The sequence below is a fragment of the Centropristis striata genome, chromosome 23 (genome assembly GCF_030273125.1).
Source record: "Centropristis striata isolate RG_2023a ecotype Rhode Island chromosome 23, C.striata_1.0, whole genome shotgun sequence".
In the NCBI taxonomy this organism is placed as follows: Eukaryota; Metazoa; Chordata; class Actinopteri; order Perciformes; family Serranidae; genus Centropristis; species Centropristis striata.
Window position 1 is genome coordinate 4,451,772 of NC_081539.1, and position 26,264 is coordinate 4,478,035.

General features: G+C 37.0%; 1 protein-coding gene across 1 annotated transcript; it reads left to right on the top strand.

Moving 5' to 3' along the window:
• On the top strand, positions 1-24,922 carry ezh2 (enhancer of zeste 2 polycomb repressive complex 2 subunit). The gene is made up of 19 exons (XM_059327031.1): positions 1-384; positions 3,924-4,047; positions 6,686-6,814; positions 6,906-7,025; positions 7,905-8,025; positions 8,746-8,925; positions 9,888-9,993; positions 11,867-12,030; positions 13,171-13,268; positions 14,505-14,748; positions 14,936-15,102; positions 16,053-16,188; positions 16,902-17,027; positions 17,137-17,315; positions 18,709-18,804; positions 20,018-20,099; positions 21,146-21,226; positions 21,320-21,404; positions 23,032-24,922. Exons 2-19 carry the CDS (start codon positions 3,931-3,933, stop codon positions 23,090-23,092), a joined length of 2,292 nt encoding a protein of 763 aa, XP_059183014.1. The 5' UTR covers positions 1-384; positions 3,924-3,930; the 3' UTR covers positions 23,093-24,922.
• The last annotated feature ends 1,342 nt before the right edge of the window (positions 24,923-26,264 follow it).

A 26,264-nucleotide genomic window follows, 5' to 3' on the forward strand; every position in this document is an offset into this window, starting at 1 on the left:
ACGAGACGGGGAGCCGTTTGAACCGTAACTGTGCGAGGCGGAAACATTGAAATTGGACGATTTGTTTATATATATATCTATTAATTATTAAAAACAAAAACAAATTAAACGTTGTGATTCACATCCACACACTGGGTGTCTTTTATGAAGCCAGAGTCGAAGCGGCGGGACGGCAGTTTCCCTCCTGTTTTCTGACTCCTGTTTGCCGGCAAAGTGGATCCGGAGCTAACGGCTAACTAGCCGCCGAGCTAACGGCTAACTAGCCGCCGAGCTAACGCTACAGCTAGCAGGCTAACCCCCAACACAAAGGACGACTCTGGCCGGTGTTAGTGTCTTATCCATCCCGTATCACCCCGTTGAATGAGGACTGAGTCTCCTGCGCAGGTGAGAGAAGCTGTCAGTGCTGCTGTCGGTTTATTTCCAGCGGATTCAAATGGTCTGCTCTTTGTTGGATGCCTCAATCTTTGTTAACTGTGAGCTGCTAGCTGGCCAGCCAGGGGTGTCGTGCCACATTTAGTCTCCCTGTCAGAATTAAGTCCCCCGTCAACAACTTTTTTAGCCTTGTGTTCAGGGAGAAAACCTATCTGACAGGATTTATACTGATGCTTTAACCCTTTGGAGTTTGGGGCTATTTTGTTGGTTTTTTGAATCTTTTTTCATTCTGCCTGTATATGTAACTTAAATAATGATCACCATGCCATGCTGGTTTCATCTTTTTCAAACCTCACCAGATTATTATTTTGTCATTTTGACTTACTGGATCAACATTTTGAAACACACAAAAACACACAAATACTAACAACACACAGAACACACACAGAAGAAACACAAAAAAATAACCAAAAAACACAGAAAAGATAACACTACTGAGAAATAAAAAAAGCCCACACATAAACGCACTGAAAAAACAAACAAACAAAAAACAGATAAAAACACAAAAGCTATCACTCTTTGGTAACACTTTATATTAACCCTTTGGAGTTTGGGGCTATTTTGTTGGTTTTTGGATCTTTTTCATTCTGCCTGTATATGTAACTTAAATAATGATCACCATGCCATGCTGGTATCATCTTTTTCAGCTCAACCTCACCAGATTATTATTTTGTCATTTTGACTTACTGGATCAACATTTTGAAACACAAAAAAACACACAAAAATACTAAAAACACACATAAAAACCACACAAAACACACCAAAAAAATACAAAGAACACACAGAAAAAAATAACAAAAAACACAGAAAAAATAACACTACTGAGAAATAAAAAAAACCCACACAAAAACGCACTGAAAAAAACACAAAAAAATAACACACAAAAAAAACAAACAAAAAACAGATCACTCTTTGGTAACACTTAATATTAACCCTTTGGAGTTTGGGGCTATTTGTTGGTTTTTGACTCTTTCATTCTGCCTGTATATGCAACTTAAATAATGACTACCATGCCATGCTGGTATAATCTTTTTTTAGCTCAACCTCACCTCATTATTATTTTATCATTTTGACATGCTGGATCAACATGAAACGCAAAAAACACACAAAACAAAACAAAAAATGCCCAAAAATCGCACAAAACAGTAAACACAAAAGATTGCATTAAAAATGTTGAAACGCACACAGCAAAATTTGAAATCTCTGCAGTACAGTATATAATGTGTAATAATATGATAAAATATATAATAATAATAATAATAGTAAGGCCAGTATAGCTCACCCAGTGGGTCGTCCCCTTGTTTATGATGGGACCAAACTCAGGCTCACTTCACTGCTGCTGGAAATCCATGAACATTTGAATGTAGGTGTGCTGTGTTAAAGGCTTTGAAAAGTGCTTTGATGTTCGGTTTTACAGGATGCCAAGCCTTCTTAGTAACAGGTGACCCAACTTTATTGTTTAAAACATGTGTCTGTTTATACCACATGGACATCTAATTTAATGTGATGAGGTAATTATCTGTAAACCTCCTGTATTGTCTATAAAAATGCAAGTTACATCAACACTGCAAGGTGTTCAGTTTGCGGTAAAAAATAATCCCATAATCACACGCTACTTCACAACATCACCGGACTCCTTTATCATTTTATTTAGACCCGTCATGGCAGAATATGCACATTTTGTGCAGTAAGTAAAGGTACAGAATTACTTCAATCTAATTGCACTTTAGGTATAAAAAGTATGTATGATGTAATATGGTGTAATAGCATTATAGGATATTGTTATTCATGTTTTGCCACTAACAAACACATGTAAGAGCATTTTAAGTTGTATTTGGTCAATGGGAACCAAATGTTTGACATGTAAAGTTGCATTAAATTGAAATAGTCAAGTCAAGCACAAGTTTGCCAAGAGTAGACGCATCAATAAGGCTGATAAATGACAGAGAAAGCTGTCTGTCCTGTCAAACAGCCACAGGTTGACAAGGACGTCCATCTAAACTTAGTTTCCAAGCTTCAACTTTTCCCAAACTGATGCGTGAGGACCGACTACATATTAACAGGTATATCTCATTAACTGCCAACTGAGCTGTGAGATAGTTTTGGCAGAAAGGCTGCATAACAAGCTGGAATTCAGAAAAACATACTTGAACTGGAACTCTACGTTTTTATTTACATACTTAGCTGCTTGTAATCCCAATTTAGTCTGTAGTTTGAAGATCAGGAGTGTGTCATACCAATGCAGTCACCCACATCTCTTTCAATCTGACACATGGCTCACTGGCACGTCTCCATTACAGCCGTCTGACACGTCTGATTCAAAGTGTGAGATCTCGGCCTGGCAGGCTCTCCTCCTGGCAGATAGATCTTATTGCCACACATGGACAAGCAACTGTTGTAATTAACGCGGAGAGTCGTGAAATAACAAAAGAAGTGAACACATTGATTTCCTGTTCAGCTTCCTCCAGAGGGGGGAGGAAAATCCCGTCATGTTGACACGTGAACACAAAAGTGAGAACTGAGTTAAAGCTTTTTGTCTTTGAGGTGGCCTGGTTTCAGATATCTGAATCACAGCAAATATTTCTTGTGGCGGTTTATTCTGATTTTATTGCTTTTTGACTCAATGCAGCCGTGTGTACATTTCCCTGTTCATATCTTCTCCATAAGTTTTACAAATGTCTGATATGACAAAAAATGTTGATTTCCAGGAAACAAATTCTGTGTGACATTAAATCCAAATTCAACCAGAATTGTTTGATAAAGCTAATGATAATAAACTCATAAGGAAGAGCATCTGCTCACAGTTTAAAAAGATTCAATAAACATTTATAAACATATAGATTAATTGACTGATCTGTAAGGAATCATGCAAAAGCACCACTTTAAATCTTGAGATATGCTCATCAGTTTCTCTACAGGAAGAAATAATTCATCATGAAAAAAGTTTGAAAATTACTTATTGACGACGAGGGGGGAATCACTATTGTTTACATCAAAATCACAGATCTAAACCACAGTGTGGTCTAACAGAAGAACAAACAAAGAAAATACCAGCGTGACGTGGTGTGCAATATTTTCCTGCTTTTCTTATATGATGCAACAACAATAATAATCTGCAACTAATAATCATGTTTGTCCCTGATGATCTGTAGACCAGTGAGAAAAACCTGCTGAGATATCCTGAAGTCTGACTTCATCAAATGTCTTGTTTTGACCAACCAAATATTACATTTTCTATAATGCAAGGTCAAGGAAAGCAGCAAATCCTCAAATTTAAGAACCTGGTAAACAGAATTTTTGCTATAAAATGAATTAAACTATATGCCAAATTTATTCTAAAAACAGCTGCAGATCTAATAAAGACTAGATTTTATTTACTGGCTCTGTTTTGGTGTTGTTTTGGGTGGATATTAAGTCTTGTCAAGGACTGTAAATACGGGACGTGGAAGCATTTGACGTGTAAAACCTTCATCCTCTTGTTTGTTGTGCAGGTTGATCATGGTGCTGACAGGGAAGCGCTCGGAGAAAGGTCCGGCCTGCTGGAAGAGGAGAGTGAAGTCTGAGTACATGAGGCTCCGGCAGCTCAAACGCTTCAGACGGGCCGACGAGGTCAAGGTACGTCCCGTCTGAAAAAGACTGTTTGGTTTTCAGTGAATGTCTGATGTGGTGCACAATTAAACAGGATCCAGGATGATATTCCAACCATTTATTTAGTCAGAGTGGGTTCACTGTATGGTTACAATAGGAAAGATGATTGGTACATGGATGATTGGATCGATGGGTGTTTTTGCTATACAATATCCAAAAGAATATATCTTATCTGAAAATGTCAAACAATGTTACTAATAAATCAGGTTACTACTTTCAGTGTTTCCCGTAGAATTTTTTTCAGCAGTGGTGCTGCTGTGTCCGTGGCCATGAGCAGTGTTTCCAATTCCTCAGTAAAGAAAGTAGCTATTGGCTCCAAAAAGTCACTAGAAGTCGCTAAATGACGTCATGGCCTAATTTACATAATTTACCATGTGCATGTACTTGTAATGGACGCTATAGAAGAGAGTAGTAACATTGTGGGGAAGACAAAAAGTGAGTAAAAAACACCCTAAATATGTTTAGAACTGCAAGTGCACTGTCTTCTGTCACAATTTCAACCCTCCTCCTTAATCCGGCCTCGGGACCGGCTAAAGTGACCCAAAAACGATGCTGACTGAAAACCAGCCAGCGGAGACTGCAGACTGGACGCTAAGGGGTTGACATCCCCTCCGGCTCTGTGACTGCAGCTGGGAGAGACTGCTGCAGGAGGACTGCGCCGCTTCGACTTGTTCTTACTCCTCTTAATGCCGGTCCCTGTGGCTCGTTAAGAGGAGTAAGAACGAGTCTCCGAAAGTCTCCAAAAATACCAGAAAAAGTCGCTGTATTTGTTGCTAGTCTCTTTTTTAGAAAAATAGTCGCTAGGGAGGTCTGAAAAGTCGCTAAAAAAGTTGTGTTGTTGTGCTCACACAGTGTGAGTAGAACTCATTAGTGGCGCATTGATGTTAATGATCATGTGAAATTTCAGCAGCGGCGAATGCCTTTACTCAGTTCATTAATGCATCCACAATGGTTTTCATTTACTCGAAAACAGGAATAAACTCAGGAATTCAGTATAACAAGTACACAACTACAATTACTTTCAAACAACACGCCATCTCCTGAGTGACAGGGTGATGCTATGGGCTGTTTGGGGACTCGTGATGTAACACCTTCACAGACCTTCACTTCATGCAGACATTCAGAAATGTTGGCGAAAGGACTAGCAGTGGAATGATAAACATCTTTTACAGGTTTCCATGTCTATACCGACTCCAGTCCAAATCTAGATTAGGACATGTGAAAATAATCTTCACCAAATGGTCTGTTAATTAGCTGCTCTGGAACTTTAAAGACCATGATGGAGCTGTAGATGTTCAAATGTGTTTGTTTTTTTTAGCTTTTAAGGCATTCAGTTGTCCCTGTCGGCTTTAAAGTTAAGATCTTGATGTAAATCAAGGTCAAGAATGAGCTTTGAACTTCATCTTGTGTTAAACTAAACAAAAACTTCTCCAAGAGACCGACATTAATGTAGAGACTGGACCATAAAATCCATACACTGTTTTCTTACTCAAAGTCCCCCATCATGAAATGCAGCAACAGGAAATAAATGTCAAGTTTGCACGCCAACATCACTCACACTCTCATTTCCTCTTTACGTCAGCAGTGTTTTGTCCCTGTGATGATTTGTTTGCAGCTCTCCTGTTAAAGTGGCGGAGAAATCACTGAGGAGTTAGGAGGTAGAAAGGCCAGGGTAGCCCTCAAAGTGAATAGACTATGTTCATATATAAGCACATGAAATGTTGTTAAATTGACCAGATGGAGAAGAGGCGGTTACCAGAAAATCTGTGTGGCAGCTGGTGTTTCTGTACATCACTTATCAGACAGGATGGCCACTTAATATGGCAGTAAAGTAAGTCTGGGAAATTTTTTTCCCCCATAAAACCCAAATCTGGTGCTTCTCACACATTCTAAAGCCACTATTCCATCATATACACTGATCTTAATTATTGCATATTTTACGAATTGTTTTAAAGGAGAATAAAGGTTCTTGTATATTTTATTGAAGGCATCTTATTTTGACAGTCTTCTTGTAAATTCTGTGGTCAACACTGTGCTCTTATTTTGAAAGCTGCATGCGTTTAGCGACGTGAAGTTATTCAAAACAGTTAGTCACAGTTCAGTGTGATTTAAAACAACTTTGAAAGCTAATGTTAGCTTGCAGCTAACGAACCAGATAATGCAGCAGTGTGTTTGGACCTCCGACGGCCCGGACAGGTTGATAGGATTTAGTTCGCTGCACGCACACGCATACCGAGTGATCATGTGGGGGAAAGACTGATAGAGAGAGGTAGGCACGTTTCTGTATCATGTTTTGAAGCAGAAAAGTGGGGAGGGCAGCTCGATAAATTCAGTGTGTGAATGCGCCTCATGTCTCTGAGGAGGATGGAGCGGTGGGTCGGGGTTTAGACTGACTGGTGACAGAAACTCTGCTGAGCCACGACAACACAAAATAACTTTATATTATGAATAGTGTAAAAATACTTTCACTAGCTTGAAATGTGACGTTAGCACAGCACGAGAGTCTGGCAGGACAGACTAGAGTCTGGAGGCAAGGTATATAACGGGAAACCCTGTTGTCCTTTTGTTCTTCACAGTAACTTTAAATAACGTTTGATTCTTCCAGAGCATGTTCAACACCAACCGCCAGAAAATCATGGAGCGAACGGACATATTGAACCAGGAGTGGAAGACCAGGCGGATCCAGCCGGTTCACATCATGACGTCTGTCGGCTCTCTGAGAGGAACCCGAGAGGTCGGTGGATTGGCTTTGTTCTCGCAGGAAAAAAACTCCTCTGTAAAGGTGTTTGAGAGCGTCTTGTGACTGTTCCTTTTCCCCTGAGCAGTGCACGGTGGACAGCGGGTTCTCCGAGTTCCCTAGGCAGGTCATCCCCCTGAAGACTCTGAACGCCGTGGCCTCGGTCCCCGTCATGTACTCCTGGTCCCCACTGCAGCAGAACTTCATGGTGTGTATGAAAGTGTAACATGAGCCATTTCACGGTGGTTTTTTTGCTCTTTTTTTACACTTTTCTCACTTTTGTATTTCACTGCAATATATAAAATCTATCAAATGATTAAACCGATTTTTGTTGTGAGAAAGGCCACGCTGTTAATGTTTTCTTAACTTGTTCATTGAACTAAGTTCCATTCAGGAATAACTTGTTTCTCTCTAAGTTTTCATATGTCCCACGCTCTTGAACACACCATAGCCGTTCCGACACTATTGAATGCACCATACCTGTGCGTGTGCGTGAAGTCCCGTGCTGTGAATGTTAGTTTTCTCTTGACACAGCGGCGGATAGATTGTAATTTCCTTTGCTCTTTCCCAACATTCACCTGTTTCTCCCTGGTTTATTCCCTTAGTTCGGCCTCTTTGTTTACTTCTCCGGCAACTAACAAACAGAAGTGGAGCAGGAAATGGTTGACTCTGATTGGCTGTTGTCATTTCCAACATGTTTGATGGAGTTAATATGCTCACAGCCGATCACCGTAATCCACCTGAAATTTATCACGATCGCTCTATGATCGCCCAGGCCTACTTTATGTATTATAAATATCAAACTGTGTGCATTTTTACAACCTTTACTTAAAACCTGTCCTCTCACCTCTGCTCTGTGTAAACAGATTTATGATCGGTTCAAGGACTGTTGGAAATTTCAGATTTTCTGGCTGTTTTTATAGTTTCTTTCTATAATAAACTGTTCATTTCGGCAGTTAAACTCCAGCCGGTGGGGTTCAAAGGTTTCAGTATTTTTTGCTGAGTTTTGAAAGTGAAGCATCAGTGAGTGTGACCATTTTAACCAAAGCTTTTTTTTTTTTTTTTTTTTTTTTTTTTTTTTTTGCAGGTGGAGGATGAGACGGTGCTCCATAACATTCCCTACATGGGAGACGAGATCCTGGACCAGGACGGCACTTTCATAGAAGAGCTCATCAAGAATTATGACGGCAAAGTTCACGGAGACAGAGGTGAGGCTCAGAGGGACTAAATCTCATTTTACACAGAGCGGAGAGGACAGGACAGGACAGGAGAGGCTGTTTACATTTTTTACAACCTCTCCTGTCCGCTCTGTGTAAATAGTGTTGTATGTATAGCAGAAGGAGTCAACTTCTTTTCAATTTTGGTAATGCATAGATATATATAGATTCCATTGAATCCCAATTTTTGTACAATCAAAAAAGATGAACTTTACACTTTTTATTTGTTATGATTTGTCATGTCATTCTGTGTTATTCTGCACAAAGACATGTTTGAAGTTTTCACTTCTTGCCATGATTGTGCTGATTCCATAGAGCTGCAGGACTTATAGATTTATATAGATTTTATTTATTGCAGCGAAATACAAGGACACAGAGATGAGAATGTAAGAAGAGCCAAAAAAAACACCTTATATGTACATATTTGTGTCTTGCAGTAAAAAAAATGCTTAAAAAATGTTTAGGAACAAAATGTTTTTTTGAGTCCAGAAAAATTGGGAAATCAAAAATAAAACGGTAATTATTTGCTTATTATCTTCTGTACATTCAATGGAAAACAATATTTTATTTTCAAAATGAAAACAGTGCTTCGTTTAGATGCGAGTGTAATAAAAATGTGTAAAATAAATCTAAAAAATAATTGTGATCTCAATATTGACGTGATATAATCTTTGTGACACCCTCAGTAAAGACGTTGGTTGTGTTTTGCAGAGTGCGGCTTCATCAACGACGAGATCTTCGTGGAGCTGGTCAGCGCTCTGTCGCAGTACAGCGACAACGAGGACGAGGAGGAGGAGGAAGAGCAGGACTTCAAGGTGGACAAGATGGAGATCTGTGACGGCAAGGAGCACCAGGAGGACCCCCGCAAGGACGGACTCCTCACCACTGAGAGTAAGTCTGCCACTGAGCTGGACCTCTGACCCCAAAACACTGGAGCCAGATTCAGTGTTTTATTTCAGAAATCATCACATTTATCATTGTAAACTAGAAGTAGGGGATCAAATCGATACAGCCTAGTGTGGCAATATTGTATCGATTCATGGACGCCAAGTATCGATATTTAGTGTTCTCACATTTCTGAATATCCTGGAGATACTGGCATCATATGAAAACAGAACATCTAAGGAATCTATAGGCACCATGTGGTCAGAATATCCTGTCGGGAAGTTGTTGAAATAATACGCAAACTTGAACTTTTTTTTTAATGATTTTATTTTATTTATTTAGATATTTTTACGTTAAATCTAAAGTTTTAACTGTAAGAAAAACAGTTAAACTGACTTCAGGAAAAAGTAGAATAACCAGGAAAAAAAAAGTCAAAATTGCAAGGAAAAAAAGGGGCAATTACCATTAAAAAAAATTGAGAAATTGTGCGTAAGGATATCGTGTTGGGAAGTTGTTGAAATAACGATGCAAAGTTTATTTTTAGTTTTTTTTTTACATTAAATCTTCTTCTAAGAAAAATAGTTGATCTGCCTTCAGAAAAAAGTATAAATCACAAAAGAAGTCTTAATTACAATGGAGGAAAAAAAAGTAGAAATTATCAGGAAAAAAATGTAGAAATTGTGTGTCAGGATATCGTGTAGGAAGTTGTGGAAATAACGCTTTTTTTGTTGTTGTTTTTAACATTCAATTTAAAGATTTACTGTAATAAAAACAGGTAATTTGCCTTCAGAAAAAAGTAGAATTACCAGAAAGTAAAAAATATGACATTCTGCTATTTCCAAGCTGTTGTTTCCTTTGAATAAACCTTATAGAATCGTGGGTCACTGACACGGGCCAGTGGTTCAAGGAAAAGTGAGTTTTGTGCCCTGAAAAGTGTGTGTGTGTGTGTGTGTGTGTGTCGTGTCCAGGCCGAACCAGCAGTGACGGCACCAAGAAGTTTCCCTCCGACAAGATTTTTGAAGCCATCTCGTCCATGTTCCCTGACAAGGGCTCCACCGAGGAGCTCAAAGAGAAGTGAGTTCCTCTGTTTATTTTAACTGTGTTAATATAATCAAAGTGTCACAACACAAAGTCATTAATTATAAGAACAGAAGCAGCACATTATGGCTCTGATTCAATCAGATGCATTAAAAATGGGTCAACGGCAGCCAGAAGAGGTTTTAATGTGTGAATATTCGTAAGAATTGGAAGTTCATTACTCTTTGAAAGGGTGCAGCATAAATTAATCTTAAAGTGACAATAACATGGTCTACCGCAATTATTTAAAGCTTGAAATGCACTTTGAAAAAGCCTTTTTAAGTGCTTGTATTTGACTTTGGAAAAGGTGTAGGAAAATTAATTTTTCCCCTCATTTGCCTCTCTGGGCTTCTGTACCTTTCTTTATAACAAGACACATCTAGGCCTGTCACAATAACACATTTTTCAGGACGATATATTTTCCCAGAAACTATCACAATAAATTATAGTATGGTTGTATCAATGTTGTTTTAGTCTTATAATGATGTAAGAGCATTAGAAGTACATCCTTTTCCACAGCAATGCATTTTTAAATCTCCAGAATATTAAACATTGGGATTAAAATGAAATATTAACATATCCAAGATAAACGACAACCAAAACAAATAAAACAGACTTTCAGGCTCAGTTAACAAAACATTGCAATGAGATAAATATTATATTGTTTTATTATTATTATAATAACATATAAACAGCTGCAATGGCTGCTTGGGGAATATAGTTGTTTTTTTTCCCGGCCATGGGTACTGCCTGTCAAACATTTGCAGCTTTACGCTCAACACAACACAAAAACGCACAAAAAGTCACACATGTAAACAACAATATATTGAGTCCAGAAAAAAACTATCCAGTCAATTTTGATATATCAAACATTAAGTTGATATAGTAATTATCGTATCAGACAGTACATGTTGTTTACAGAGGCTTTAGATTTGTTCATTTAAGAATGAACAGAGCTTTTTTTAGCGTACAAAAGGAGGCAAAATGGCCGTCTGACAGGATAAAGAAAGCAGTTTGGACATGCAGAATTAGTAGAAACCTCATATGTGCATGTGTAAAGCCTGATTTCCACCGGGCGCGTTACTGCAGCGTCACGTCACTGTCGCGTACGCCGTTGCAAATAGGTAACACTCTAATCAATGAGAGCGTTTCCACCGGGCGCGCTGCGTAACGTTACAGCAGCGTCACGTCAGCGTCTCTACGCGAGCATTAGGTAGGACTTCTATTTCTCCGCGAGACGCTGCCAAATCGCGTAAATCTCAACAGAGCAGATCACACCAGACAGGAAGTCTGACTCAGAATCAGCGTAAAACACTTCCGCCCCTTTCAAAATAAAACACAGTACGCAGTTCATGCAGCCTAAAACTACTTCACATCAACATTATGTTATGACCGGGGCACCAGATCAGCAATCAATCAATCAATCAATCAATCAATCAAAGGGTCTCAGATGATCGGCGACACTGACGACAAGAGACTGATTGTTGAAGTGGAACATCATACAATCATTTATATATTTAACATATTGTTTTTATAAGGATAGATGGTCAGATCAACAGATCTTTCACCTCAGAGAAGCAAAGTAAGCTGTTGGTTGTTGTTGTTGTTGTTGTTGTTTACTTTCCACACAGTTTATCCATAGACTGTATAAATAGAGTTTAGAGTTTATCTCTGGATCTTGCGGTCTCCCGTATGGTCAGGATTATCGCGTGATCTCGTTATCTCGCGTGTATACGGCCGGCTCGCTAAACTGACGTGACGCTGCTGTAACGCGCCCGGTGTGAATGTCCAGTAAGTTATTTCGCAGCTTGTGACCGACTCTAAGTGGCTTTGATTTCTGTGTGTGTGTGTGTGTGTGTGTGTGTGTCAGGTACAAGGAGCTGACGGAGCAGCAGCTGCCCGGCGCTCTGCCTCCTGAGTGCACGCCGAACATCGACGGGCCCAACGCTCGCTCCGTGCAGCGCGAGCAGAGCCTGCACTCCTTCCACACGCTGTTCTGCAGACGCTGCTTCAAATACGACTGTTTCCTGCACCGTGAGTACACACACACACACACACACACACAAACAAGTTCTACAGCGTACGACTCCCTCTGTGCTGAGGACTGTAGTTCGGATGTGGGAAAACTCCCCAAAAACTGTAAACACAGAAGCTTTGAGTTAATTTAAATGTGATAATTAATGATTATATTGATATCTTTAACCTGCCCAAGGAAATCCGGTCAGCTGAGTCGGTGATCTTTTTAAGTCTCATCTTAAAACAGACTTTTATTGGAGTCTTTCCTGATTTTACCTGAACTTAAACTTCCCTTGAACTGTCTTTGAATTGCAGAACTCTGCCATTTTCTAACATTATACTTTTTTCTGGTTAGTCTTTTTTTTAACTTGTCTTGAAACACAAACAGTGCTCTATGAATAAAGATTATTATTATTATTATTATTATTATATTGTCTTTCTAACCCTCTTTAAACTATCGCCAAAGATGAACAGTTTATCGTTCAAAGAAACTGTAAAAACGGGCATTATAATTTAGATTTGAACAGCCACAGCCATTGAAAAAGTCACCGAAATGAAGCTTAAAATCATGATATTCCTATCAAAATCACTTTATTCCATGTGTCTCATTTAAAGCTCTATAAAATAAATGACTTTTTATTTTTTTATTTTAGCATTTTAATCATTTTACAAATATATAAACATTTTTAAACAATATTTCCTGACATAGGACCTATAATAAGGGACATCATAATAAACATCGACACTTAAAACATGAGGGGCGAATAGATAAAGAAATGAATCAGAAAAATGAGCGAAAAGAGGAAAAAAAAGAGAAGAAAATAATATCAATAATAATAATTAAAAAAAAAAAAATATATATATATATACACACACAGATAAATGACATTTGATGTGAGATATAAAGATTATAATTTATAGGAAAAAAGGAGGAGAAAGCATCAGATCCGTTCATCCCGATTATTAAAAATAAATAAATAAATAAAAAAAGACAGAGGCTTTTAACAGACTTTGATGATTGTCTGCACATTTTTACTGATTTCCCTAAATAAGCTGATATTGTTATTTTGTGCTTTTACTGACAGAAATGTAAAACCTGAGATTGTGTCAGATGTAACAGGGTGTCGAGGTCACACGTCTCTTCCATTCCCCGTTTAGCTTTCCATGCGACTCCAAACACCTACAAGAGAAAGAACCTGGAGAACCTGGTGGACAGTAAACCGTGCGGCATCGACTGCTACATGTACCTGGTGCAGGTGAGTCACAGAAACTCTCCTGAATAATCACGACAATGTCACTTAAAAAAAGCTCCTTTTTCCAGATAATTAGCTGAAGCATTACTTGATTTATGAGCTTGACATGTAGGGATGGGAATTGTAAAAATTCAGTGATTCCGATGCCATTATCAATTCTCTTATCGATACTATTTGGTGAGGAATTAAATTGTACAAATGTTTGTTTGCATTAACTCTTTAATATCTTATATAGAATATCCAGCATGCACTAATAATTGCTCAGTTCTGCTCTGATTGGTCCAGAGAAAATGACATTTTGGGTTTTTTAAGCCCAACTGATACAACAACAACATACAGTATAAAACACTTTGGCTACTAACATTTGCGAATATTTAAAGTGATTTGCATTCAATTTGATCCAAAACTAATTAGGACATAAAACAAAGAATGCTTCTGTAAAAATGAACATATTAAACAAGAATACAACTGCACTTTTCAACTTTGGCAGATTAACAGTTTTTGTGCGGAAGAATTAACAGAATATATAGGAATAAATGAGACATAACTCCACTGGTTAAAACAACATGCAGCTTTGACAATTCTAGGTTTCATCTGAGCAGATTACCAGAAAATATGCAGCAAATGAACCAACCGAAACTCGGAGGCATCTACTGTGGCAAAATGGTGGAAACCTTCAAATCTGGCCCCTGCTCGGTGACATTCGTTTTTTCCTACTAAAATTTTCAACTCGATACCGATACTCAGGAAAATATTCCATACTCGACACCATTTTCGATACCACCAGGATAAAAACAAAGACCCCAAAATTTAATAGAAATATTTTTATTAACAAGAAAAATGCAACATGTAAAAATGAACAGAACCACAGGTTAAATATTTATAATAAAAAAGAAACTGCAACTATGATAACAAGCTTCAGGTCTGAGGTAGTGCAAAAAATAGATATAAACAATGGCAATTACAACAATATTTTGGGCTGTGTGTGTTGCTGTTTGGTTACTTTTCTCTGCTTCATTCTGGGACTTCAAGAGAGAAAATAACACTTTTCAGTCACCAACATTTATGTAAACTGATCAACTCTTAATGATTATGTATACTGACTGATAACTGCGTTCCTGATTTATTTATTATTATTTATCGATACTTTTGAACGTTTTAGTATCGATACTTTTGAGGACCCTACGTTCAACATTCCTGCGAGTGTTTTCACTGTTTTCCTGCTGTCTTCCTCCTCAGGACGGGATGGTGAACGAGTATCCGGCCGGCGTGGTCGGCGAGCGAGCCAAGACGCCGTCCAAGCGGCCGGTGGGCCGCCGCCGCGGACGGCTGCCCAACAGCAACAGCCGGCCCAGCACGCCCTCCGTCTCCTCGGAAACCAAAGACACGGACAGCGACCGCGAGGGCAGCAAGGAGGACGAGAGAGACAACGACAACGACAAAGACGACGAGGACAAGAAGGACGAGAACACCAGCAGCTCAGGTAACCACCACTCACTTTTATTTAACTTTTCAAAAAAGGAAAAACGGCATTTCCAACCGGCTGGCAGGTTGAGTGTTAATAAATATCAATCAGAGTCCTCAGAGCAAGAACGTTACAATTTAAATTTAGTTCCTCAAGAGGTTCTTGTGGGGAAAAACTAATCTGGTGTGTGTGTGTGTGTGTGCAGAGGGTAACTCTCGGTGTCAGACTCCGGTGAAGATGAAGCTGACGGGCGAGGCCGAGGCGGTGGAGTGGAGCGGCGCCGAAGCTTCTCTCTTTAGGGTTCTCATCGGGACGTACTACGACAACTTCTGCGCCATCGCACGACTCATCGACACCAAAACCTGCAGACAGGTGAGACGCTGCTCTCAGCGTTATTCTGCTTCACATGGTGTTCTGAACATGGCAAAGAAATCAGGGAATATATTAATTTGAGTCGCCTGGAAAACCTGGAGATGTCATGGAATTGGTTAAATCCTTAAAAGTTGTGTTGATGGTAAATGGTGATAAGAAATAACAAAAAAAGACCATATTAAAAATAGTTTATTAATAATAAAAATATAAATAATAATCAGATAAATAAAATCAGGGATAAAAAGCATGAATTTAAACAAATTAAAATAAAAAATAACAAAATTCCTGATTATAAGTGTATTATTAATATTATTGCTAAAAAATAATAAAAATATAAATAATAATGAAATATAATAAAATAAATAAAATCAGGGATGAACGAACAAATAGTAAAAACAAATTAAAATAAAATGTATTTTGAAAAAAGAACCAAAAAAAATGTATAATAAAAATAAAAAATGACAAAAGAACTAATTATAAATGTATTATTGCTAAAAAATAATAATGATAAAAATATAAATTATAACCAAATATCATACAATAAATAAAATCAGGAATGAACAAACATAAATTTAAAAAAAAAATGTAAATAAAAATACAGTTTCTAGTGTATAAAAAAGAGGAATTAACTAAAAAAAAAATGTTTTTACATTTTTTAAATTGATTTTGTAGATGCAGTTTTACTTTATTACTTCAGTTTTTATATTTTTTGTTTTTATTCTGTTGCTGTTTTGAGTTAGAATTGCATGAAGAAGTTAATTTGATGCTTGAAAGAAATATTATTATAGCATATTTCCGAGTTTATTGGTTCATATATATTTTGTTTATGCAAATGTGCAGGAACTCAGAACTTATTCTGTTTAGATGTGACTTTGTCTTTAAACTACAAACATAAAGCCAAGTTGTGCCCTGATGGAAACACTCACTATGTGGTGGTGCTGCTGCTGCAGGTCTACGAGTTCAGGGTGAAGGAGTCGAGCATCATCGCCCGCGCTCCGGCTGAAGACGAGGACACGCCGCCCCGCAAGAAGAAGAGGAAACACAGACTGTGGGCCACTCACTGCAGGAAGATCCAGCTGAAGAAAGGTCAGCATGTTCCTGATGCAAACCTCGCTGTTGATCCAGACTTGGGACCAGCATCAGAGGATAGATTAAGGGTTGTTAATGATTAAACTGCCTTTTTTAACCCTCTGAACCATATCTGAAACCTAGGTTTTCTTTAAAGATCCCCAAAAATAAACAGTTGATGAGAACTGTTTTGCTCCTATTCAATCATTGAGACACGTGCTTCTAAAACGCTTCTGAAAATGCATCTAAAAATGCATCCAGAGGGGATTGTCAGTGAAGCATTTGATGAAACGTCCCTAATATACTTCCCTAAAACGTCCCTTAAACACTGCTAATGACAGTTCAGCTCCAGAAGGAAGGATTTGAAAGCATCCACGCCCCAAATTATAAGATTCTTTATCTTCTCTTTTCTTCTAAATGGGGCCATTATTTGAACTATTAACATTAAATTGTCTTGAAGAAGATTTTTTACTAGCGATTGAGACTATAGTGTCCTAAAAAAACATTCTGAGGTAGTAAATCAAGTGAGAAGTTTTCTCATTTTGCATTGAAATGAATGGACAGAAATGTTTCTGCAGCCAAACTTAGCGCCCCCTGCTGGAATTTTCAGTAGAATGCAGCTTAAGGCACTTCCTGGTTTGCCTCCCTGCTCAGACCAGGAGGTTGCCGCCTGGTTTTAAGAAGTAATTTAATAAAGTGACTGACTCCGTTTGTCTCCTGGCTTCTTCCAGACGGCTCGTCCAATCACGTGTACAACTACCAGCCATGTGACCACCCGCGGCAGCCCTGTGACTCCTCCTGTCCCTGCGTCACCGCACAGAACTTCTGCGAGAAGTTCTGCCAGTGCAGCTCTGAGTGTAAGAACACACACACACACACACACACACACACACACACACACACACACACACACACACACACCTACCTGGTCCTGGCTGTAGATGTAACACGCTCTGTGCTCCTCAGGTCAGAACCGTTTCCCGGGCTGTCGCTGCAAGGCTCAGTGTAACACCAAGCAGTGTCCGTGCTACCTGGCGGTGAGGGAGTGCGACCCCGACCTCTGCCTGACCTGCGGCGCCGCCGACCACTGGGACAGCAAGAACGTGTCCTGCAAGAACTGCTCCATCCAGAGAGGAGCCAAGAAGGTCTGCACCGGTCCACACTCACATACACAGACTTCAACCTACTCTTTCTGAGTCACTTATTTTGGTCCAGGAGCAAAATTAAATATGCAAAGTTTAGATTCAGCCTTTTATACTGATGTTTAATTTAATAATAATAATAATAATAATAAAAAGGTTTGATTCAGACATCAACATTGTTTTTTACATTTTAAATAGTTTTGGCACCAAAAAAATAAAAATAAAAATATTTTAACTTCAGAGAATACTTTAGGAAACTGGATTTTTTTATCTTTTCAGGATCAGCTGTTCGGTTTTTTAGGTTTAATGCCCATTTCGGGACACATCAATATGAGTACTTAAATACCTCCATACATGGAGACATGGTTGAAGTGATAAAATGGTCAATAATAATGATAATGCATAGACAAATATATGAAAATAGGGATGGAAAAATAACTTTAAAAAACTACAAGTACAGATAAAAAAAAAAATTGCAGTTTCTAGATAAAAAAGGGAAAATTAAAAAAAATTCTGTAGTCTAGAAAAGTGTCTCAGTGGTCAGATTGAACAGATGTAAACTGATTTGTCAGCTTGCAGTTTGTCTCGTGAGAAACTTTTCCGTTTCTTTTTTGTGAAGCCTGAAGACGAGCAACACTGTCTGTTAATTCCAGCTACTTTAAGTCATTATAGTGACTTCTACACTGAAACTGGAACCTTTTCCTTATTTCTTCTGTATATATTTTGATGCTAAGCTGACGACTTCTTCTGTTCTTATTCAGCTGATGCTCAGAAGGATCAGTCTGTTTTTTTTAGTCTGTTTTTTTCAGTCTGGTTTTGCAGTGGTTTGCTCTCCTTGTGGGGACTTAACTGTAGTTTCTGTAAAAACGACAGGAGACTCCGTTTCTTCGTTCAAACTTTTACTGAACAAACGTGCAGTAATACAGAAGAAAAAATGAGCGACATAACATAATTCTGACCTCTTCTCAAAAAACATTACTTCTTTTACTCTAGAGTAGAACGCCACTGCCACCTTGTGGTCTGTATGAGTCACTGTACACAGTATTTTAACATGTAAACAGAAAATTAAATTAATGACTCCTTGTAAATATTTTATCCCCTTTCGACTAAATGTATTACACATGAATTACTCATTAATTAACTATTAAATTAATAGCTATATCAATGAAATAAAGATACAACACTCACTGCAAACACAAACATCATAAAAAGTAACTTATCAACGTGTAAAGAGGATTTTCTTTAATCGAAAAGCATCAAAAGCTATTGAGAGTATCCTCCCAGACGTCTGACTGGACACAATGGAGCTTCATCTTTATCTCAGGAGATTATAAACTTTAGAACGCTGCTGAATGTTGGTTTCATGCTCATTCTGCTGCTCCTCTCCGTCCCTCAGCACCTGCTGCTGGCTCCGTCAGACGTGGCCGGTTGGGGAATCTTCATCAAAGAGCCGGTTCAGAAGAACGAGTTCATCTCCGAGTACTGTGGAGAGGTGAGACGTCATCCATCACCCTGATTCTAACAGTTCTAGTTTCTAGTTTCTACCTCTTCGTTTAAAAAGAGTTCATGGAGAGGTTTGTTTTTGGCTGCAACAAATCTGTTCTATAGAGGGAGAAACACAGTTAAAGTTTGTGTTGAGGAGCCACTACACCTGCAATCTTCTGTTATTATATGAAAGTATTACTAATAAATTTTATTTATATGTGTGTATATATACGTGTACATATGTAAGCTGGTTGGAAGGCAGAGGGTGGTCACACCAGATAATTATTTGATATTAACAGTTCTATTTTTGAAAGCATTCTTATTTTACAGCATTTTCACACCTGCCTAAAACTTTTCCACAGTACTTTGTTTATTATTATTATTATTTTTTTTTTTCATACTTCTCTTTATTGGGTTTTTTTCTTTCGTTCACATACAAAAATAAAGAAGGTACATGTTCATTTGTGCTTGAAATCAACACGAAAGAACAGAATGATAGTAGAAAAATAAAAGCAATTTTTATAAAATCTAGGTGGATTCAAATCAAATATCAAAACAAAAATAAGGTTTACAAATAAAAGAGATTTAAATATTAATAATGCAACTCGGAGGATGTCAAGTTTTCCAAAATGTACATTTGTTAATTTTTCATGGGATTATATTTAGTATAATAGTCCATAAATGGCTGCCATATTGTGTAAAAGGTATTTATCTTACCTCTCAGGGTGAATTTTAGTTTTTCTTTTATTATTTTTTTTTTTATATAATTTTTTTCTTTATTTTTCCGCCTGAATTTACAAATTGTCGAGACTGTATGTTTTGATGTTGTTAATTTTAAAATGGTTTGATTCAAAAGAAAAAAAAGAAGCCAAAATCTACAGTCGAGGTCTATTCCTCCCATCTCATGTCTAGTGGTTGATGTTGTTGTTTGACTTTTTATTTACATATTTTATTATTTTAGAATTATTTTGGATTGAATTCCCATCATATTCCTTTGCAGTCCAGCCCTTTCTATTCAAAGGAACTTTTTTTCATTGTTTCTGATAAATAATACTTGTATCCAGATGATCTTGATGATCCTGTTTAATGATACGTTTTTTTTCCCTCTGGATTTTTATTTTAAGAGGGGAGTCCAATCAGAATTTTTAAACTAATGAAATGTAATTCTGTAAAAAATGTATTAAAGTAAAATGTTTTGATGTTTCCCTGTGTGTGTGCAGATAATCTCTCAGGATGAAGCCGACCGCAGAGGGAAAGTCTACGATAAATACATGTGCAGCTTCCTCTTCAACCTCAACAACGGTACAAAACAGCTTCTCTGCTGTGAAACTGGACCACCAGTTCAGTTTTCAGTGGTTTTGACGCCTTAATTAGAAGTCGCTGTCATTTCACATAATGAGAGTTCAGTTAGCAGCAGCTGCTGCGACCACCAGGGGGTGAAGTTGGGTTTTATATCACCGTAGCTACGAGGGATGGGAATAATTAGTCAATGATCGATTAATCCTCATTAAGAATTTGGTCGATCACGTTGAATTTTTAATCAATCTGTGTATTTTTTAAATTGTATCTCTGACTGCGTATCAGCATCACTGAACTGAAACGCGTCAATAAGCCAATGAGCTGAGAGTTAAGTTGGATAAAGATTCAGTTTGCAAACTGAAGGTTGCAATAACAATTATAAAACACCCAGAAATACAAGAGGATTAACTGGAGCAAAACTATCTTACTGTATTAAACCTTGCTAGCATGAATTACTGAGTTTAATTTGATCCAAAATGTATTTAAACACATTTAAATATGAAGATTATTGTGAAAACTAACCTGATGCCTCTAAAAGGCTAAAACATAAAACATTGAACTCCTTGGCTTTATCTTTACAGTTTAATCTCATGTGAGTTAGTTGTACAATCGACAGGAATTCACTTTTCGTCCTTTCAAAATAAAAGCGTCTGTTATCAAAACAGGCTTTTGCACAGTACTGTGTATATATATAATTTATTTTGCCCATTTATGCATGTTTTTATACATACTGGAATATAAAAACATATTGGAGTATGTATAAAAACACAGCGATTAATTGATCGTTAACGTTATAGATGCTCCAGTTGGCAGGTTTCTTCCAAACACCCATCCCTGATCGCTAGTCACAGGAAGCGATGCAGGAGGAGACATCAGACATTTAAAACCATTTTATAAGAAGAGAGAAGACTTTTAACACTTATTGTCAATGTTGAATTTTATTTATAATTCTAAAAATAAATACAGTTGAATTTGGCAAGACTTGACAATTAACACAGAAATTAGATGGAAAACATATTTTTTTCATGCTCTGTTTTCTTCCCCGTCAGATTTTGTTGTTGACGCCACGAGGAAAGGCAACAAGATCCGCTTCGCCAACCACTCGGTCAACCCCAACTGCTATGCAAAAGGTGAGAAGAAGAACAACAAGAGCTGCACGGTAAAAAAACAACTGTAAAACTGTCTGTGTGTCTGTGTGCTGACTGGTCTGTGTGACTCTGCAGTGATGATGGTGAACGGGGATCACAGGATAGGAATCTTTGCTAAGAGAGCCATCCAGACCGGAGAGGAGCTCTTCTTCGACTACAGGTCCGCTTCTTTCTGTTTCTGACATTTTATTAGATTAATAGATTAATGAAAATAGTTTAGTTGCTCCCCTGGTTTTATCCAGCAACAAATAAATATATAAAAACATGAATATAAATAAATAAGCCTTCATAGTTTGATAAATAAATACGTTTATATTTAGGGGTAAAAAAGACATGTTATTATAAAAGTTGTCATCGATTAAGCTTTAATTGAATAAAAACATGCATGATTCATTTCAGGATCAGTTTATAAACTTCAACTGACTTCAGTCAGAAACGGTAACAACAATATAAAAGAGAATTCTGATTACATAAAAGCATTAAGGCTCTCAGCTTGTTTTTATTTCTTTAAACCAATCACAGTTGTTTTGGGCATAGCTAAGCCTCGGATGTGGTGCAGCTGTGATAATTAATATTATTATTATTACTGAATTATGTCACAGGCCTGGTTAATATTTTAATTAGAGATGTTTCAAATTTCATGCAGATGCTGATCCAAACATTAATGACAATGTGTCAGATTTTTATTTATTATTGTTATTATTATTATTATTATTATTATAATTAGAAATAATACATTTGGTTAAGTTTTATTTGTAACATTTTTTTTAAACAAAGGGTAATAATGCAATGTTTTAAAAGCAATTATTTATTTTATATTTATTAAAATGTTTATTAAAATAAAAAAATATGTTGTTAATAAAAGTATTCATAAATGAAGCTTTAATTGAATAAGTGAGAATATTTGCATGTTTTTATCCAATTAAAGCTTCATTTATGACTACTTTCATTAATATGTATTTTTTATTTATTTTTCTTAATATAAACCAATTTATTTATCAATCTATGAAAACTTATTTATATGTATTTATATATTTATTTCCTCATTTATTTCAGGATTTTAAATTTATTTAATGTATTTTAATTTGTTTAATATTTATTTAATTAATAACATATTTACTTAAATAGAATTCCATATTTAAAATACAGTCATGGAAACAATTATTAGACCAGCCTTTTTTTCCTTCAGTTTCTTGTTCATTCTAATGCCTGGTACAACTAAAGCTACATTTGTTTGGACAAATATAATGATAAAAACAGCTGATATCTGGACATTTTCCAAGGTTTTCTAACCAAAAACAATATCAAGAAACCCATGGAAAATGTCTAGATAAAATTAAACTCAAGAAATTGAAGAAAAAATGGTCTAATCTTTTTTTCCATGACTGTATATGCGATGACAGTTTTTCCCCATATAAAATATCTCCCATGAATGAAGTCAAAGTTTATTTATAGAACACATTTAAAAACCTCAGTTGACAAAAGTGCTGTACAGTTAAATTAAAATACAATAAAAATCATACACAAATGTATAGTAATTCAATTTTCAATTCGGCTTGTTTACCAGACTCGTGTCCAAAAAATAAATAATAAATAAATAAATAAAGTAATACTAAAACAATAAAAATGGTAATAAAAACTCAAGTTAAAAGCAGAGTTAGAGTTAAAAAGGACATTAAAGAATAAAAAATAATGAATGAATATAACAGTTATATTGAAATTATTTGATGTAAATGTTTATTTTTTGTGCTGTGTGTGTGTGTGTGTGTGTGTGTGTGTGTGTGCAGGTACAGCCAGGCGGACGCTCTGAAGTACGTGGGGATCGAGCGGGAGATGGAGATCGCCTGACTCGGACTTCTACCTCCTGTGGATCGACGACACAAAGGCCTTACACTCACACACAAACAAACACACCTGCACTTCAGGAAAAATCCAGACGACTCGTCAAAATGCTAGAAAGCTTCAGGAAAACTGGGAATATTTGAAGCAGAATTTTGATGCTGTGTTTTTTTTTTTTTGTTTAGTTTTGTTTTGCCACCTTTTCAACTTTTCATATCTGTTTATCTTTTTTTTTTTTTTCTTCTGTCAACAAATCTTGGTCTTCTGTCGAGGCGGGAGAATCTCCCCTCAGCTGGAGGTGCACGTCACCTACGAACTGACTCCTGTTTTTTTTATAATTCCAAACAGTAAATGTTTCTGCTGACAGGAGATGAACGCGTCTTTTTTTTTTTTTTTTTTTTTTTCCAAAACTGGCTTTTCAATTCAAGCTTCAGGGACCAAAAACCCTCCACCAGCTGCTTTCACACAACCGTCTGGACTCTGTTTGTAGCGAGTGCCACATGTGGCTCGTTTTGTTTTCTCCGATGTGACGTGAACCAGCCGAACGCTCCGCAGACTGTCTGTAAACCAGGACGCCGTCACAGAGCAGCGTCACCACAGCAACACACACTTCTACTACTTTCAGAGCCACACAGACACGTTTTGATCACATACACACACTCGCTGGTATTAACCCATTGAGGCCTGAAAAACCGCTGGGCGATTTTAAAATAAGCCTCTAATTTTCTGGAAATTCTGGAAAAAAAAAGTGTGAACTCTTCTACTAAATAATAGATTTTTCAGCCTCTGTAGCAGATAGAAATTAAATTCAAAAAGTATTTGAAAGCTTAATACAAATACTACAAAACGACGTAAACGCTTTCCAGGCTTCAATGGGTTAATTAAACAAGTTTAGTAGACATGAAGGGATTAGTCAGTTCAGTTTATCTGCCATAAACGTCTTTATTATGTTAGATTAATTAACCCATTTAGGCCTAAAAAACCTGGAAAAAATGCCTGTAAAATCAGCCCCTAAACCTGAAGTTTTTCTGGAACAGAAGTGTCAACGCTTCCTACTAAATAATAGATTTTAATGGTAGAATAACGCAACAGCGCCCCCGGTTTTAATGGTAGAAATGCGGTAATGCTTTCCCGGCTTAAATGGGTTAATACAGAACTTTTTGGGAACGTGTTATGGACAAAATTCACTATTTTCCAACCAACAACAATTACAACCCAAAGATAATAGTCAGCAAAATAAAGGAAACACGTTCGACAAAAGCACCATTTTTTTTCCACATGCTCTCCATCTCCATGAGTTTACATTTTTGATGGGAGCCATATAAAGTCTATGAGAACCAATATATCTTCCAAGCCACTCAGAAGGTCAATATTGGTGTCAAAATCCACATTTTCTGGGTCAAATAATCATTTAAAACTGTTGAGAATATCACTAGATGATTATTTGATCGAATTTTGTTATTTTATTTTAATATATGTCCAACCGCTTGGGAACTGAGTTGGATATTATGTAAATAAAAGGCCAAAATGAACATATCTATTTGATCAAAAACCTTCTAAGTGTATAAAACTGCTTTAAAATGATGTTAAAATTGAGGGTAAATTAGATATTCAGTTTATATTAAGATTCAAATAAATCTTAATATAAAAGAGGGAGATAAAATTCTAACATTGGATCCGCAAAGTTCTGCTATTTATTAGAAATTATTCTGAAGTTAGTTTGGGGAAATAAACCTCAGTCAGGCTGACTTTTATTTTGTAGGGCTCACTAAAATAAACCTGATAAAACAGGACGATGTCGCTCAAAGCTCCACAAACACGATCAGATCTCAGATATTTTCAGAGAGCTGGACATTTATAAAACGTCTCCCTGAGTGTTTCTGGTTGTGGTGGTGACTCTGCTCTGCGACGCCGCGTCTCCTTCAGGTGCTAAAAAACAAAAACCAGCACGACTTCACTGCGGCAGGAAGCTCGACCCGCCGCTCAAACAGTCTGAGGTGGTTTGAAGTTTCCTGTCGTCAACACGTGCTGCTTTCTACCAAACTCAACCAAAACCACACGGATACTGATGAAGGTTTTTATTCATGTTCCTCCTCCTCCTCCTCCTCCTCCTCTCTTCTGTCTCTCCGGTCTGATTAAAGTTCCCTGCAGCTCTGCGCTCCACTCGATCCACTTGGTTTTGTTGGATCTGTTTTGTTACGATCAGCAGCTAAAGAGCAAATCTGAATTTCTTATCAGGCTGCAAAAAAAATATGACTTTTGCTTAAACTGTTTACTTTTTTTATGGTCAGAGATGAAGCTGTTGTTTTTGTCTGACCAAGTCCAAAATTAACGTAACGCACAAAGCTTTTATTTCCACCAGCAAAAAATAATCATGGAAAAATTTTTTAGACCAGCCTTGTTTTCTCTAATATCTTGTTCAATTTAATGCCTGGTACAACTAAAGGTACATTTGTTTGGACAAATATAATGATAACAACAAAAATAGCTGATAAAAGTTTAATTTAAGAGCTGATATCTAGATATTTTCCTTAGTTTTCTTTTTTTAAATTTACTTTTTATTTGATTTTTCTTAGTAACATACACATATGTGCAAGTTGGGCACAAAAACGTACAACATAACATAAACCAGGGTTCGTACGGCTGCTTGAAATCCTTGAAAATGCTTAATTAAATGTATTTTCAAGGTTTAAAAAGTGCTTGGATTTTGGATAAAGGGCTTGTAAATACTTGAAATTCTTACTGTGATTATCTATAGTCTATAGATGGATATAGTCGATGTAAAAATAATGAGTAGCCTATCTGAAATGAAGACCGTTCCTCATAAAAGTGTAACACCATCTCTGTTGGTATGGTTCAGTGAAATCTCCTCCTTTTAGTATGTAAGTACTCATCTAAAACATGCAATTTACAACAGGTGGAAGATACTGGAAAAGCTTGAAAGTCCTTTAAAAAAGCTTGAATTTGACCACTGCTAAAGTGTACGAACCCTGATAAACATAACATGACGAGGGGAGGATTGTGCATTAAGTAAAGCAGAGTCAACATCCGCACATCATGCATAAAAATATAAAGATGCTTGAAAATAGGAAAAACAAATAAAATCCTAATAAAGGGTTTGATCTCATCTTTGCAATCTATATGAAATCAGGTCTTACAGTTAACACGAAGCTCAGCCATC